This window comes from Lithobates pipiens, unplaced genomic scaffold (genome assembly GCF_037356315.1).
Source record: "Lithobates pipiens isolate NorthernLeopardFrog02 unplaced genomic scaffold, aLitPip1_a1.2 Scaffold_30, whole genome shotgun sequence".
NCBI classification, from domain to species: Eukaryota; Metazoa; Chordata; class Amphibia; order Anura; family Ranidae; genus Lithobates; species Lithobates pipiens.
The window spans coordinates 63677360-63691509 of record NW_027507791.1 but is presented as its reverse complement, the minus strand read 5'-3'; the positions used below and the strand labels follow the sequence as shown (position 1 = coordinate 63691509).

At 48.7% G+C, this 14150-nt stretch overlaps 2 protein-coding genes across 2 annotated transcripts in view; both read right to left on the bottom strand.

Annotated features, from left to right (window-relative positions):
• The window catches only part of WDR89 (WD repeat domain 89), a 111828-nt gene extending 101786 nt beyond the window's left edge, over positions 1 to 10042 (bottom strand). The window contains exon 1 of the mRNA XM_077464359.1: positions 10023 to 10042. The gene's annotated coding sequence lies outside the window, so the exon portion shown is untranslated. The remainder of the gene's footprint in view (positions 1 to 10022) is intronic.
• SGPP1 (sphingosine-1-phosphate phosphatase 1) overlaps positions 1 to 10677 on the bottom strand; it is a 38469-nt gene extending 27792 nt beyond the window's left edge. The window contains exon 1 of the mRNA XM_077464355.1: positions 10023 to 10677. Within this exon, the coding sequence (XP_077320481.1) occupies positions 10023 to 10583 (561 nt within the window). The 5' untranslated portion in view covers positions 10584 to 10677. The remainder of the gene's footprint in view (positions 1 to 10022) is intronic.
• Between the last annotated feature and the right edge of the window lie 3473 nt (positions 10678 to 14150).

Sequence of the window (14150 nt, the reverse complement as noted above, 5' to 3'; positions counted from 1 at the left end):
TTGTGAACGTTCATCAATCTACTGTCTCATTACACAAGCAGTGACAAAAATAAAACAAAGACTTAAGGAAGCTATAGAATTATCTTTAATTACGCATTCACACAGGCACTTAGCCCCGTATAGCATGGTGTGTTTATTTTTGTACTTGTAGGGACCTGTGTGCAGAGAGCCCACACAAGTGATGGAAGCTAATCTTCTGTAGACTCCCCCACACAGCAGAGTTTGACAGGTAAGCAGAGACGGGTGCACAGACTACTCAAAGCCTACGTATCCTGTCACGGGTACCTGTCAGACTTGGCTGTGTGGGCGAGTCTGTACAGCCAAGGCACTTCCATTCACTGATATAGGCAATGGCCCAGCCGGAGGGATTCCCGCATCAAACACTGTCTGTGTTGAAGGGAAATAAAGCAAAATTCTTTCCGGCAACAATTAAATTCACTCCATGTATGGCCGGCCTAATGCTGACCATAGAATGTAAATTATTCTTTTTTTCGAGAAAAAAAAAAAAGCAAAACGGATTCTCCTATCCACACAAGCAAGTTAAATGGAGGAATGCTCCCTGCTGTGCCATTGTATTCTGAGAGTGGACTACTCTCCTCTCCTCTCCTCTCCATCAGCAGCCCCAGGCGATGATCGACAAAAGTTTTCCAACATTCCCATTCAACAGATCATATTGACTTGTTGAGCAGGAACAGCCATAGATGGATGGAAATTTGACTGGTCCTTGCTCAACCGGACACATTTCGATCCATCTATTGCCCCGCTTTAATCAACAATTGGGTCTACAATATTTTTTGTTTATAATAAACATGCTGGCCAGGACAAATAGTTGTGAATCCCAAGAGGCTACTACTGGATAGTTTTAGGTTTCCAAGATATGTATTGGTGTTTGGTCTTTATACATATGTATAAAAAAAAAAATTCTACATGCTCCATTAAACGTTAAGGGCCGGTTCACACAGCGAGGCGACATGGCTCGCCTCGCCTCGCTCCCGCAAGTCGCCCCCGTTCTGTACAATGGAACCGTTCTGAGAGGAGCGACTCGAGTCGCTCCGACTCAGAAAAAAGGTTCCTGTACTACTTCTGGGCGACTTCGGGGGCGACTTGCATTGACTTCTATACAGAAGTCCTCTGCAAGTCGCCGCTGAGGTCCCCGCAGGTCGCGGCGAGGCAAGTCGGAGACGCCTCGCCGTGCCTCGCTGTGTGAACCGGCCCTAACTACAAGGCAAATTGCCATACAAAGCAAAAAAATGATATCAATAAACAGGTACAAGTGTTACTTTGACCTAGAAGGCAAACAGAGCTGAGCTGACCCTGCAACAAGAACATTTAATTTGAAATCTTAACCACTGAGATAAGATATCAGCCAGACACTGAGTGATTGCATTGTATTGTATTTAATGAGTCTGCTGATGAAGACTAAGTCTACCATAGACTGATTGAAATCCATCCAGTTCAGTAAGGACAAGCTGAATTTTGGTCAACGTATGGGCAGGCTGGTTGTACTGATCAATACAACCAGCCTGTCAGGGTTTTGTGGTCAATTACTGTCATTGGCTATAGCTGTGGCAGTGATAATTGTATTCCAATAGCTGGGAAGCCTCCCATTGTCAGAATACAAATGCTTTGCAGGAAGGATCCCCCCCCCCCATCAACACTGGTTGCAGGAAAGAAAATAGCTTAATTTATGGCCTGCTTTAGAAAAAGCAGTATAGCAGAACTTCTGTGTAGCGCTGTAAAGCAGGTCATAACTACGCAATGAGCAAATATGGCTGTTTCCATGTTCAATAGGATTTACAACCATGCAAGGAAACAAGTTTTTTTTCCTAAGACATCAATACACACTGATAACATTATTTATATAATGCTGATTATATTTTACATGTACTGTATATCTAAATAACCATTGAAAAGACAATTCATTCACCTTTAACCCTATGCTGAGTTGGCCATAGGTGAATGCAAGTTCATTTGGCTCCCCCACAGCTATTGTGATATCCTGGCTTGGGGGGGGGGCCATCACGGGTTCCAGAAGACTAAGGGACCATACATAAGGCACAGAGTGGCTCATGCTTGTGCAGTAGGAAACCAGCTGTGAGACGTTTCCCTTACTTAAGATGGCCGCACCTGCACCCGAAGTCAGTTGGAGACTTGGCTTGAGAGAGAGCATCGGTGGATCATTGGACAGGTAAGTGTCCTTATAGTAAAAAAGTCAGCAGCTACAGTACGTGTAGCTCCGCTTAAATATAACTAAAGGACAATTTTTTTTTTTTGCTTTTAGTTTTGGATAGAGTGGAGAGGGAACAAAACTCATTAGTTGAGCTGCAGGATTCTGGCTAAAATGAGAATCAATTTTTTTGCTTAGAATAAAAAGATCACGATTCTCTCACAATTCTCGCAACGTAAAATCTTTCACATTATACAAAAAAAAAAAAAAAAAAAAAAAAACTTTACCGGTTAGGGGTCTTTCACACGGGGCGGATCAGTGCTGATCCGCCCCGTGGATATCCGTTTGCTCAGCGGGGATCACTCCGTCTATCTCCGCTGAGCAGGGAGAGGACAGGTCCGTCTCTGCACACTGCGCAGGGACAGACCTGTCACAGCGCCGCTCTCCCCTATGGGAGATTGGATGACGACGGGCCGCAGTGTCCGTCGTCACCCGATCCGATGACGGATGGAAAAATAGCTTTTTCCTCCGTCACACTTTTTCGGATCTGACATGTCACCGCTGACATCCGACGCTCCATAGAGGTCTATGGAGCATCCGTTCAGGTCCGCCTGAAAAACTGACAGGCAGGCCTGAACGGTTCGTCAGTGTGAAAGGGGCCTTCGTTTTTTTTTTTGTTTTTTTTTTTAATTAAAGTAATTTTTCCCCCAAAAAATTGCATTTGAAAGACCGCTGCGCATATCCAGTGTGACAAATAATATGTCTACTAAAAGAAAAGAAAAAAAATAAAATAAATATATATATATATATATATATATATATATATATATATATATATAGGGGGATTGTGGATAACGATTCTTGAACATTAATCATGCAGCTCTACTAGTTAGGGTTTCTTGCTGTCTGTGCACCCCGTTAGGGAGATTTGTCCTCAATTTTCCTGTATACCATTATCACTGAAAGTGAAAGTAAAAGAAATCCCACATTTTGGGTTGCAATCAGAACAGTGATAGAGGAGAAATCTTCCAATGGGGACACTAGTTATGGTGACACCCTGGGATTCCCTCACTTTGAAGGGATTTTCATTCACTTCCTGATTTGGCTATGGAAGAGGAAACAAAAGGAGATCTCCCTAATGGGAGGAAGATATGAAAGAAGAAAGAAAAAAGAAGAAGAAAGGACAGGGACTGGTTATCAGTACTGCAGTGATCTCATCTCATACCAGCTGCTACATTGTAACACAGTGACTGGTGTGATTGGCCCTTAAGAGGCAGGAACAAACACACATTCCCAGGGCAAAATTGGATATCATTTTTATTACCTTGAGCAAAAGTTTTTGGCAGTCTCTTTGCTACTGCTTAGATGTTCATGCCAGATTTGTGCTGGATTCTAGTAGGTTCCCTTGAATATAACCAGATTGCCTGCAGAATGTGATTGCTGGATTGTGGTAAGAGCATTAGATTATTAGTACCTTAAGGCCCCTTTCACACTAACGTCCCGTTCAGGCCCGCCTGTCAGTTTTTCAGGCGGACCTGAACGGGTGCTCCATAGAGCTCTATGGAGCGTCGGATGTCAGCGGTGACATGTCCGCTGACATCCGACCCGCTCCGATCCGAAAAAGTGTGACGGAGGAAAAAGCTATTTTTCCATCCGTCTGCGGATCGGATCGGATGACGACGGGCACTGCGGTCCGTCGTCATCCGATCTCCCATAGGGGAGAGCGGCGCTGTGACAGGTCCGTCCCTGCACAGTGTGCGGAGACAGACCTGTCATCTCCCTGCTCAGCGGGGATCGGCGGAGTGATCCCCGCTGAGCAAACGGACATCCACGGGGCGGATCAGAACTGATCCGCCCCGTGTGAAAGGACCCTAAATGGTAACTCCACTTTCGTGTGGAAAAAAAAAAGCAAATAAAGAAATAATAATAATAATATAGCATAGACAATTGCAACAAATCATATTGTAATGGAATATTATTGAAAATGACCTTTCCAATCTACAGCTCTGTAATTCTCTGCAAATGTAATGCAATATGGCTACCTGGAGCTTTTCTGTACACAGAATGTGTATTGACCACCCCCCCAGAAACGTTTCCTGCCTGTGTGATTGGCTCACCGTTTTCCCCCAGAAGTCTATACTAAGGCCTCATGTACACTGCTGATGGTAAACAGACGTTTAGGAGCAGTTGGGCATTTTTTTTCAACTGCTCCTGAACTCTCCTCTGTTATCTTATCAGTACATGTACACAGGGCCGTTTAGCCACTTACATTTAGAGGCTTTTTTTGTAAAGCAAAAAAATGAGTTTGGATGCTGAGTTCAGAGGCATTTCAAGCACTAAAACGCAGTAACTCGCATTTAGCCATGTTTCGTTTACAGGGGTTTTTCATTTTTGACTATTTTGAAAAAAAAAGAAATACATTTTTATTTTTTTTTATTTTATCAAACGCTTCTAAATGCAAAAGCGGCATGAAAACTGAGCTACTATCTGTCAAGTTAAATTGTTCAGAAAAGGTGGTAAAAATGTCCCGTGTACATGAAGCCTTGGATACAAGTCAGAATTCAGGCATCCCCTGCAATAAAAACTTAATTTTTGGTGAGATACTCCCAATAGGAACACATCCAAAGAGATGCAGGCCCAACAGCTTTACGCATTAGTGCAGGTGCACAGCTGATTGATAATTATGAAACCACTCCCATTAGATTACATTTTCCTACATAGCCGCAGAGGTTGTTATAATAATTGCAATGTTCATAGATCACCCAGAGAGGAATGTTTCCCCCCCCAACAAAAGTGGAGTTATGCTTATGGAAACTGAACCTAACAGATTAGAAAGATCAGTACCAATGGTATCTGCCTCAAGCTCACTATCAGAAATGCCCTCAAGAGGAAGAACTCTATGGGTAAACATAGTTCAGATAAAGGTGCTCACTCTTCTCACCAGCCATAAAACGCTAAAACTGATACTTTGAACATTACCCAACATACATAAGAGAATGAATTCACAGATAAGAAGGAAGAAATGGCACCTTATCTGCCCAGGACAGAGATTCCGAACTGGTACTCTGAATTTCTAAGATACATAGATGTCCCTCAACTGCTGAGACTCCAGAAGCTCACAGAGTTTAGGGTCAAAGGGAAGATCTGACATTTCCCCACCAGCCATCTGGGCTGTAAAACTCTGAGCTCAGTACTAATTCCCACCAACCTACAGAAAGAAGTGCCCCAAAGATCAGATAATACAGATTAGATGTTAGACCCACTAAAATTCCTCTCAAATAAAAAAAAAAAAAGCTCACACAGTTCTGATGAGAAGAAAGACATGGCACCTTCCCTCACAGAATTAGATTAATTAGGACCCTGGACAAAAATCAAACTTGGATCTTCCCCCTTGGCTGAATACTGCAGGCTCTTCAACATGACCCCGTTAATAAGGAATCAAAAATGTTCTACTCCCACGCATTTCTCTACCTCTACGAGATGTAAAACAGACTATTTGCAAAAGTTAACTGAGAGAAGCTCTGGAGCAGAGTGTTCTATTGTTCTCTAGAAGATCCCACAGCTTAGATCAGGAGATACCGCACCTTTTTACCCACCATCTGCCCAGATCAAAGATTATAGATCTAAAACATACAAAAGTCTCTATGGGGGGAGGGGTTTACTAAAACTGGAGTGTGCAAAATCTGGTGCAGCTCTGCATAGAAACTATTTTTTATTTTTTTTGTCAAAGCTTAAAGAGGAAGTAAACCCTGATGGGTTTACTTCCTCTTTTTTTCCCTGCAAAGGTAAAGCATAATGGACTACTATGCATCGCATAGTAGCTCATTATGTGTCACTTACCTGACACAGGAGCCAGCGAAGTCGCCGCTGATCCCTGTAGTCCGCCGCGTCCATCTTGCTGGTGGCGTCTCGCAGCTCCGACCAATGACAGCGGCGAAGCCGCGATGACGTCACTCCCGCGCATGCGCACGGGAGTCGCGTCTCGCAGCTCCGCCGCTGCCACTCGGCGAAGCCGCGATGACGTCACTCCCGCACATGCGCACGGGAGTCGCGTCTCGCAGCTCCGCCGCTGCCACTCGGCGAAGCCGCGATGACGTCACTCCCGCGCATGCGCACGGGAGTCGACAAATTTGGCAAATCCATTCATGGATTTGCCGCATTTAGTGCGCCTGCGCGCCGCTGTCTACGGCACATGCGCCGTAGACAGCGGTGCCCATTTTCGGGCAAATATCTCCTAAACCATATAGGTTTAGGAGATATTGCTTGGACCTACAGGTAAGCCTTAATCTAGGCTTACCTATAGGTCCAAGTTGTTTGGAAGGGTTTACTTCCTCTTTAACTGAACAAGCTTTAGTTAGAAGCTGATTGGCTGCCATGAACAGCTGCACCAAATTTAACATTCTCCAGTTCTAGTAAATCAATGTGATGAAACTCTAGGAGGATTCATAGCTCAGATGGGGCCACTTCTAATACCGGTATACAAAAGGTGACCCAAACCTCTAGCAGTTCTGGTCATGATGGACATGTGTCCCCTTCATATAGTAATATACATAGGTGACCCTGGAAGGGGGGGGGGGGACTTCTAGAAGCTATGGTCAGGATGAAGGTCCCCTACTTATCCAACATCTGCCTAGGGATAAGATTCACGGTGGAGATGGGTCCTCTTCTAATATACACAGGTGACCCCAGAGAGGGGATCGCTAAAGGTTGGGGCGATGGTGGAGCTGTGTCCCCTGACTGAAGAAATTCTAGATCAGATAGCTCTAGTCATGATAGAGAGGTCAACCTTACTTATAAGACACATAGGTGACCCCCGTAGTGGAGGACCACTAGAAGCTCTGGTCAGGATGGACATATGGAACCTGCCTATATTAAAATACATGGGTTTTCTCTGAATGGAGAAGTGGCCCCTTTTCATATTTAAAAAAAATAAAATTAAAGCCCTCTAGAAACTCTGGTCAGGGTGGAGTTGTGGCCCCTTTTTACCATCTTCCCATAAATAAGTCAGGGTGGAAATGTGGCCACTCTTTAAAAACAAAACAAACAAAAAACAAAACACAATGTAAGTGGGTGACACCAGGGTGAAAGACTGGAGGGGGTGGATGTGGCCCCTGTTTTTTTTATCTGCCTAGACATAGGGCTGAGGGTGAGAACGTGGCCTCTTATCGGGTTAGGATTGGGGGGGGGGGGGGATGTGGCCCCTTCTTATAACACACATAGATGACCTCCCTGAATGGAGGGTCACTGTAAGCTCTGGTTAAAGCAGAGTTCCACCCATTTTATTTACTTTCTCTCTATGGAATCCCCTTTTACCAATGCAAATCCTTTTTTCTAAATGTAAATACCTTTTAGATTTTTTTTTCTCCTTTACTACCTGCAGTCCCCGCCACTTGCGATTCGCAAGGGTTCATGGGATAGCGGCGTCGTGCATCTCAGGAGTCCTTGCGAATCACCTACTGGCGAAATCTCACTTTTGCAACCTCTCAAGGAGGAGAGCCACGCAGAGGCATTACTCCGCATGCACGAGATGCATGATGGGTAGCCAGCTGCACGGAAATCCCAGAACTGAAGAAAGGAGGGCTTCAGATGTCCACAGCTAAAATGGAACCTGCCTGCTTCCGAGATCTGTAAGTGCTAGTTCACACCAGATGCAGTTCTGTGCACTTTTTTCTGCACTAAAAATGCATGCACAGTGTTTTCCATGTATTCCAATGGCTCTAGTTCACACCAGTGCAGTCAGTTTCAGGTTGGAATGCGGCCCCCTCGTGTCCCCATGGACAGGGGCGGGAGCGCGGCCCCTCGTTGTGATGTGGCTCCCGGTCTCACTATGGATAGTGGTGGGGACGTGGCCCCCCCCCAATCTCCCTATGGATAGTGGTGGGGACGTGGCCCCTCGTAGAGATGTGGCCCCCCCCCAATCTCCCTATGGATAGTGGTGGGGACGTGGCCCCTCGTAGAGATGTGCCCCCCCCCAATCTCCCTATGGATAGTGGTGGGGACGTGGCCCCTCGTAGAGATGTGGCCCCCCCCCCAATCTCCCTATGGATAGTGGTGGGGACGTGGCCCCTCGTAGAGATGTGGCCCCCCCCAATCTCCCTATGGATAGTGGTGGGGACGTGGCCCCTCGTAGAGATGTGGCCCCCCCCAATCTCCCTATGGATAGTGGTGGGGACGTGGCCCCTCGTAGAGATGTGGCCCCCCCCCAATCTCCCTATGGATAGTGGTGGGGACGTGGCCCCTCGCAGAGATGTGCCCCCCCCCCCCCAATCTCTCTATGAATAGTGGTGGGGACGTGGCCCCTCGTAGAGATGTGGCCCCCCCCCCAATCTCCCTATGGATAGTGGTGGGGACGTGGCCCCTCGTAGAGATGTGGCCCCCCCGATCTCCCTATGGATAGTGGTGGGGACGTGGCCCCTCCTCGTAGAGATGTGGCCCCCCCAATCTCCCTATGGATAGTGGTGGGGACGTGGCCCCTCCTCGTAGAGATGTGGCCCCCCCAATCTCCCTATGGATAGTGGTGGGGACGTGGCCCCTCCTCGTAGAGATGTGGCCCCCCCAATCTCCCTATGGATAGTGGTGGGGACGTGGCCCCTCGTAGAGATGTGGCCCCCCCGATCTCCCTATGGATAGTGGTGGGGACGTGGCCCCTCCTCGTAGAGATGTGGCCCCCCCAATCTCCCTATGGATAGTGGTGGGGACGTGGCCCCTCCTCGTAGAGATGTGGCCCCCCCAATCTCCCTATGGATAGTGGTGGGGACGTGGCCCCTCCTCGTAGAGATGTGGCCCCCCCAATCTCCCTATGGATAGTGGTGGGGACGTGGCCCCTCCTCGTAGAGATGTGGCCCCCCCAATCTCCCTATGGATAGTGGTGGGGACGTGGCCCCTCCTCGTAGAGATGTGGCCCCCCCAATCTCCCTATGGATAGTGGTGGGGATGTGGCCCCTCGTAGAGATGTGGCCCCCCCCCAATCTCCCTATGGATAGTGGTGGGGATGTGGCCCCTCGTAGAGATGTGGCGCCCCCCCCCCAATCTCCCTATGGATAGTGGTGGGGGATGTGGCCCCTCGTAGAGATGTGCCCCCCCCCCCAATCTCCCTATGGATAGTGGTGGGGATGTGGCCCCTCGTAGAGATGTGGCCCCCCCCAATCTCCCTATGGATAGTGGTGGGAACGTGACCTCCTGTAGTGATGTGGCCCCCAATCTCCCTATGGATAGTGGTGGGGATGTGGCCCCTCGTAGTGATGTGGCCCCCCAATCTCCCTATGGATAGTGGTGGGGACATGGCCTCCTGTAGTGATGTGGCCCCCCAATCTCCCTATGGATAGTGGTGGGAACGTGACCTCCTGTAGTATTGTGGCCCCCAATCTCCCTATGGATAGTGGTGGGGATGTGGCCCCTCGTAGTGATGTGGCCCCCCAATCTCCCTATGGATAGTGGTGGGGACATGGCCTCCTGTAGTGATGTGGCCCCCAATCTCCCTATGGATAGTGGTGGGGATGTGGCCTCCTGTAGTGATGTGGCCCCCAATCTCTCTATGGATAGTGGTGGGGATGTGGCCTCCTGTAGTGATGTGGCCCCCAATCTCTCTATGGATAGTGGTGGGGATGTGGCACTTGTGATGTGGCCCCTGATCTTTCTATGGATAGAGGTGGGGATGGGGCCCCTAGTAGTGATGTGGTCCACCCAACTCTCTATGGACAGGGGTGGGGCCCCTGGTAGTGATGTTGCCCCTGATCTCTCTATGGATAGGGGTGGGGACCCTGGTAGTTGTGTGCCCCCCCCCCCCCATCTCTCTATGGATAGGGATGTGGCCCCTGATCTCTCTGTGGATAGGGATGTGGCCCCTGGGTCTTACCTGCCACCGTCCGAGGCTGAGTAGGATGAGGCAGAGGGGGATGGCGGTGCCGGACATGGCATGTGTGGAGGGCATGCCGTACTCGGAGTTGTAGAAGACCTCCATCTTGATGACGGGCGGGGAGGGGGGTCTGGGCAGGCGGATGACATCCTTGGTACACTGGCCCAGGTACATGACCCACACCCACACGATGATCACCCTCCGGCCCACGTACGGGTCCACATTCCAGATCCAGAACGGGAAGAAGGAGATGTAGAAGAGCTCGTTGCCCAGCTCGGTACCGAAGGTGAAGAGGTAATAGAGGAGCCGGTTCCGGATGACGAATTGCTCACCCTCCTCTCCGGTCAGGGAGTTCCGCCGCTGCGCCTGCTTCTCCTCACCCCGCCGCTGGGTGGCAGTCCCGTTCCCCACCCCATTGGGGTGACAGTCCGTCTTCTTCTCTTCCTCCAGCGGCCTCCGTACCCCGCACAGCCGCTGGAAAGCGGCCACTTTAGCAGGGTCCTGCAGGGAATGGGAGAGCCGCTGCAGCCCGGTAAATGCCGCCGCCATAGCGCCCCGCATCCCTCCCGGCTGTCCGTCCAGCCCGTCCGCGGGGCACAATCTCTGCCTCAGCTCCGGCCTCGCCACACAGCGGACTGTGACTGGAGGAGTGGGCGGGGAGCAGCCGTCATGTGACCGGGGAGGGGCTGGCTGCTGCTAGTACCTCAGGTTGTAACCTAACCTACGATGTGACAGAGACTGACAGGAATGTCGTGACATACGTCTGTCGTCCATATGTAACAAGACAATACACAATAAAATTCCCCTCTTGGCTCCAGTTCTCACTCTTCATGAATAAGTTCCTCACATAAAAAGTTTTAACACATAAATGTACTGCTGGCCAGCGATATCGCTGACATCAGAAATTAACAGCGACTTGTGTCGACTGTCGAGCGATATAGTCGCTGTAGTCACTAAGGCCTCATGTACAGCTGGGTATGAATTTACATTGCATCTTTTCTGCCCAAACTGAACTTGGCAGAAAAAATGCCTCTAATGTTGCGTATTTGCATGCGTTTATACGTGTGTGACTATTTATGTATCCTAGCCCCTAGGATAAATATACACATGCAAATTATGCGCATTGGTGCTTCTCCAAACACAGCTTTGGGGCATTTTTTATTGCCTCTGAACGCAGCACATAAAGGCCTACATGTACATATCTACATGAACCACTTGGCCTCCAGAAGATTCCCCCTCCCCTTCATGACCAGGCCATTTTTTGCGATACGGCACTGCGCTACTTTAAGACCCCTTTCACACTGACAACGGGACGCGCTAGTGGAACTTTTCGGCCGTTAGTGGGCGCTTTTAACCCCCACTAGTGCCAGAAGAAAGGGTTAATAACCCGAAAAGCCCTTCTGCCCATACGTTCCAATGGGCAGGGGCAGTGGAGGAGCGCTATATACATGGCTCCTCCACCGCCCCACAGATGCGTCCTGCAGGACTTTTTCTAAAGTCCAGCAAGTGCACCGCCCCAGTGAGAAAGCAGTCGGGCTCTCACACTGGAGCTGCAAGGGAGGCGTTTTTCAGGCGCTTTACAGGCACTATTTTTAGCCCCAAAGTGCATGAAAAACGCGTGTGAAACGGGGCTAACTGACAATTGCGTGGTCATGCAAAGTTATACCCAAATAAAATTGATGTAATTTTTCCCACAAATAGAGCTTTCTTTTGGTGGTATTTGATCACCTCTGCATTTTTTTTATTTTTTGTGCTATAAAACAAAAAAAGACAAAAACATTTTTTTTACTTTCTGCTATGAGAGGCAGTTCACACCATAGAAACACAGTCCACATGCTTTTCTGCATGCGTTCCAGTGCGTTTTTGATGCAGTCTAGTGCATCCCCCTCCCTCCCCCCCCCCCCCCTTATGTCTTAAACTTAAGGACCAGTTCACACCAGATTCAGTTCCATTTTTTCTGCACCAATACAATACTGACATACAGTCAACTGACCAGAAACTGACTGCATGGTGTGAACTAGAGCCATTGGAATAAATGGAAAATACTGTGCATGCATTTTTAGTGCAGAAAAAAAGAGCACGGAACTGTGTCTGGTGTGAACTGGCCCTAAGGGCTCATTTATACTTGCTTCGGCTTCAACAAGGCTTCAACAAGGCTTTGGATACACTTTATTAAAGCTCTCTGAATGCTAGTCAAAGCTCCTGTCACTAAATAAAATGATTAGCTTACAGTCCTGTTTACAGCTTGCTTTTGCTTTGTTTCATATATTATACCCCATTTAGATTCAGCGGTGCTTTAAAGCATCTTCAAAGCTTCCATAGAAGTCTATGGCAAAGCCCCATCAAAGCTCCACCAAATCCTCATCAAAGCCCCCCACCAAAGCCTCATAGAAACCCCCCACCAAAGCCTCATTTAAGCCCCCCACCAAAGCCTCAGTGATGTGCGCCCCCACCAGAGTGCGGCGGCTGTTATCCTGAACGACGTCATATGACGCCCAGTCAGGATAACAGAACCACTTCCCAGACATCAATCTGCTATTGACCAGGTGGGAAGTGATTAAACAGTGCTAAAGTGCCGCTAAAATGAGCGTCACTTTAGCGCGAATGGATGGGTGGCTCGGTGTAAAAGGGGTCTTAGTGTTAGGACTTAGGCCCCTTTCACACTATGAGCCCACTCTGATCCACTTGTCCTTTTTTCAGGCAGATCTGAGCGAGCCACCTATTGACTCCTATGGGCACGTAAATGTCAGCAGAGATATGTCCGCTGACACCCGCCTGCCATCCGATCTGCTAAAAACAGACGGTGGTCTGAGGAGGCCTGTATTACTGCACAGTGTTCTGGACGTTGGTCTGAAGAGGTCTGTAATACTGCACAGTGCTCTGGATGTTGGTCTGAGGAGGCCTGTAATACTGCACAGTGCTCTGAACGTTGGTCTGAGGAGGCCTGTAATACTGCACAGTGCTCAGGACGGTGGTCTGAGGAGGCCTGTAATACTGCACTGTGATCTGGACGTTGGTCTGAAGAGGTCTGTAATACTGCACAGTGCTCTGGATGTTGGTCTGAGGAGGCCTGTAATACTGCACAGTGCTCGGGATGGTGGTCTGAGGAGGCCTGTAATACTGCACAGTGATCTGGACGTTGGTCTGAAGAGGTCTGTAATACTGCACAGTGCTCTGGATGTTGGTCTGAGGAGGCCTGTAATACTGCACAGTGCTCGGGACGGTGGTCTGAGGAGGCCTGTAATACTGCACAGTGATCTGGACGTTGGTCTGAAGAGGTCTGTAATACTGCACAGTGCTCTGGATGTTGGTCTGAGGAGGCCTGTAATACTGCACAGTGCTCTGAACGTTGGTCTGAGGAGGCCTGTAATACTGCACAGTGCTCGGGATGGTGGTCTGAGGAGGCCTGTAATACTGCACAGTGATCTGGATGGTTTTCTCAGGCAGGTCTGAGCAGACGCGGCTCTAGGCTTTGTGAGGCCTTAGGCAAATCTTAGCCCTTGCACACACGGTCGGACATTCTGACAACCAAATCTGTTGGATTTTGTCCTAAACTGTTGCATACACACGGTAGGACAAAGTTATCGGAAAATCTGATCGTTCATAACGTGATGACGTAATTTCGTTACGACGGGACTACGTTCAGGCTAGTAGCCAATAGCTTTGGTCTAGGAATTTGATCTGAGCATGCATGGCACTTTGTCCGATCGGAATTCTCTACACACAATCGGACAAAGTCCGATCGGATCATGTTGTCGGAAAGTTTTAGCCCTTGTACACACGGTCGGACATTCAGACGGAAAATGTCCGAGCAGACCATGTTGTCGGATAATCAGATCATGTGTGGGCTCCATCGGACTGTTTCCGTCGGAATATCCGACGGACAAAGTTTTAGAGCAGGGCTATAAAACTTTCCGACAACATGATCCGATTGGACTTTGTCCGATTGTTTGTAGAGAATTCCGATCGGACAAAGTGCCACGCATGCTCAGATCAAATTCCTAGACCAAAGCTATTGGCTACTAGCCTTTACATGAAGTTCAGGTTAATATAACCCAGCACAGAGTTCCCCCTTACATTAGAGTCTGCAGGATTACCCCTTACAGTGCAAGGGGAACTTTGATGTAA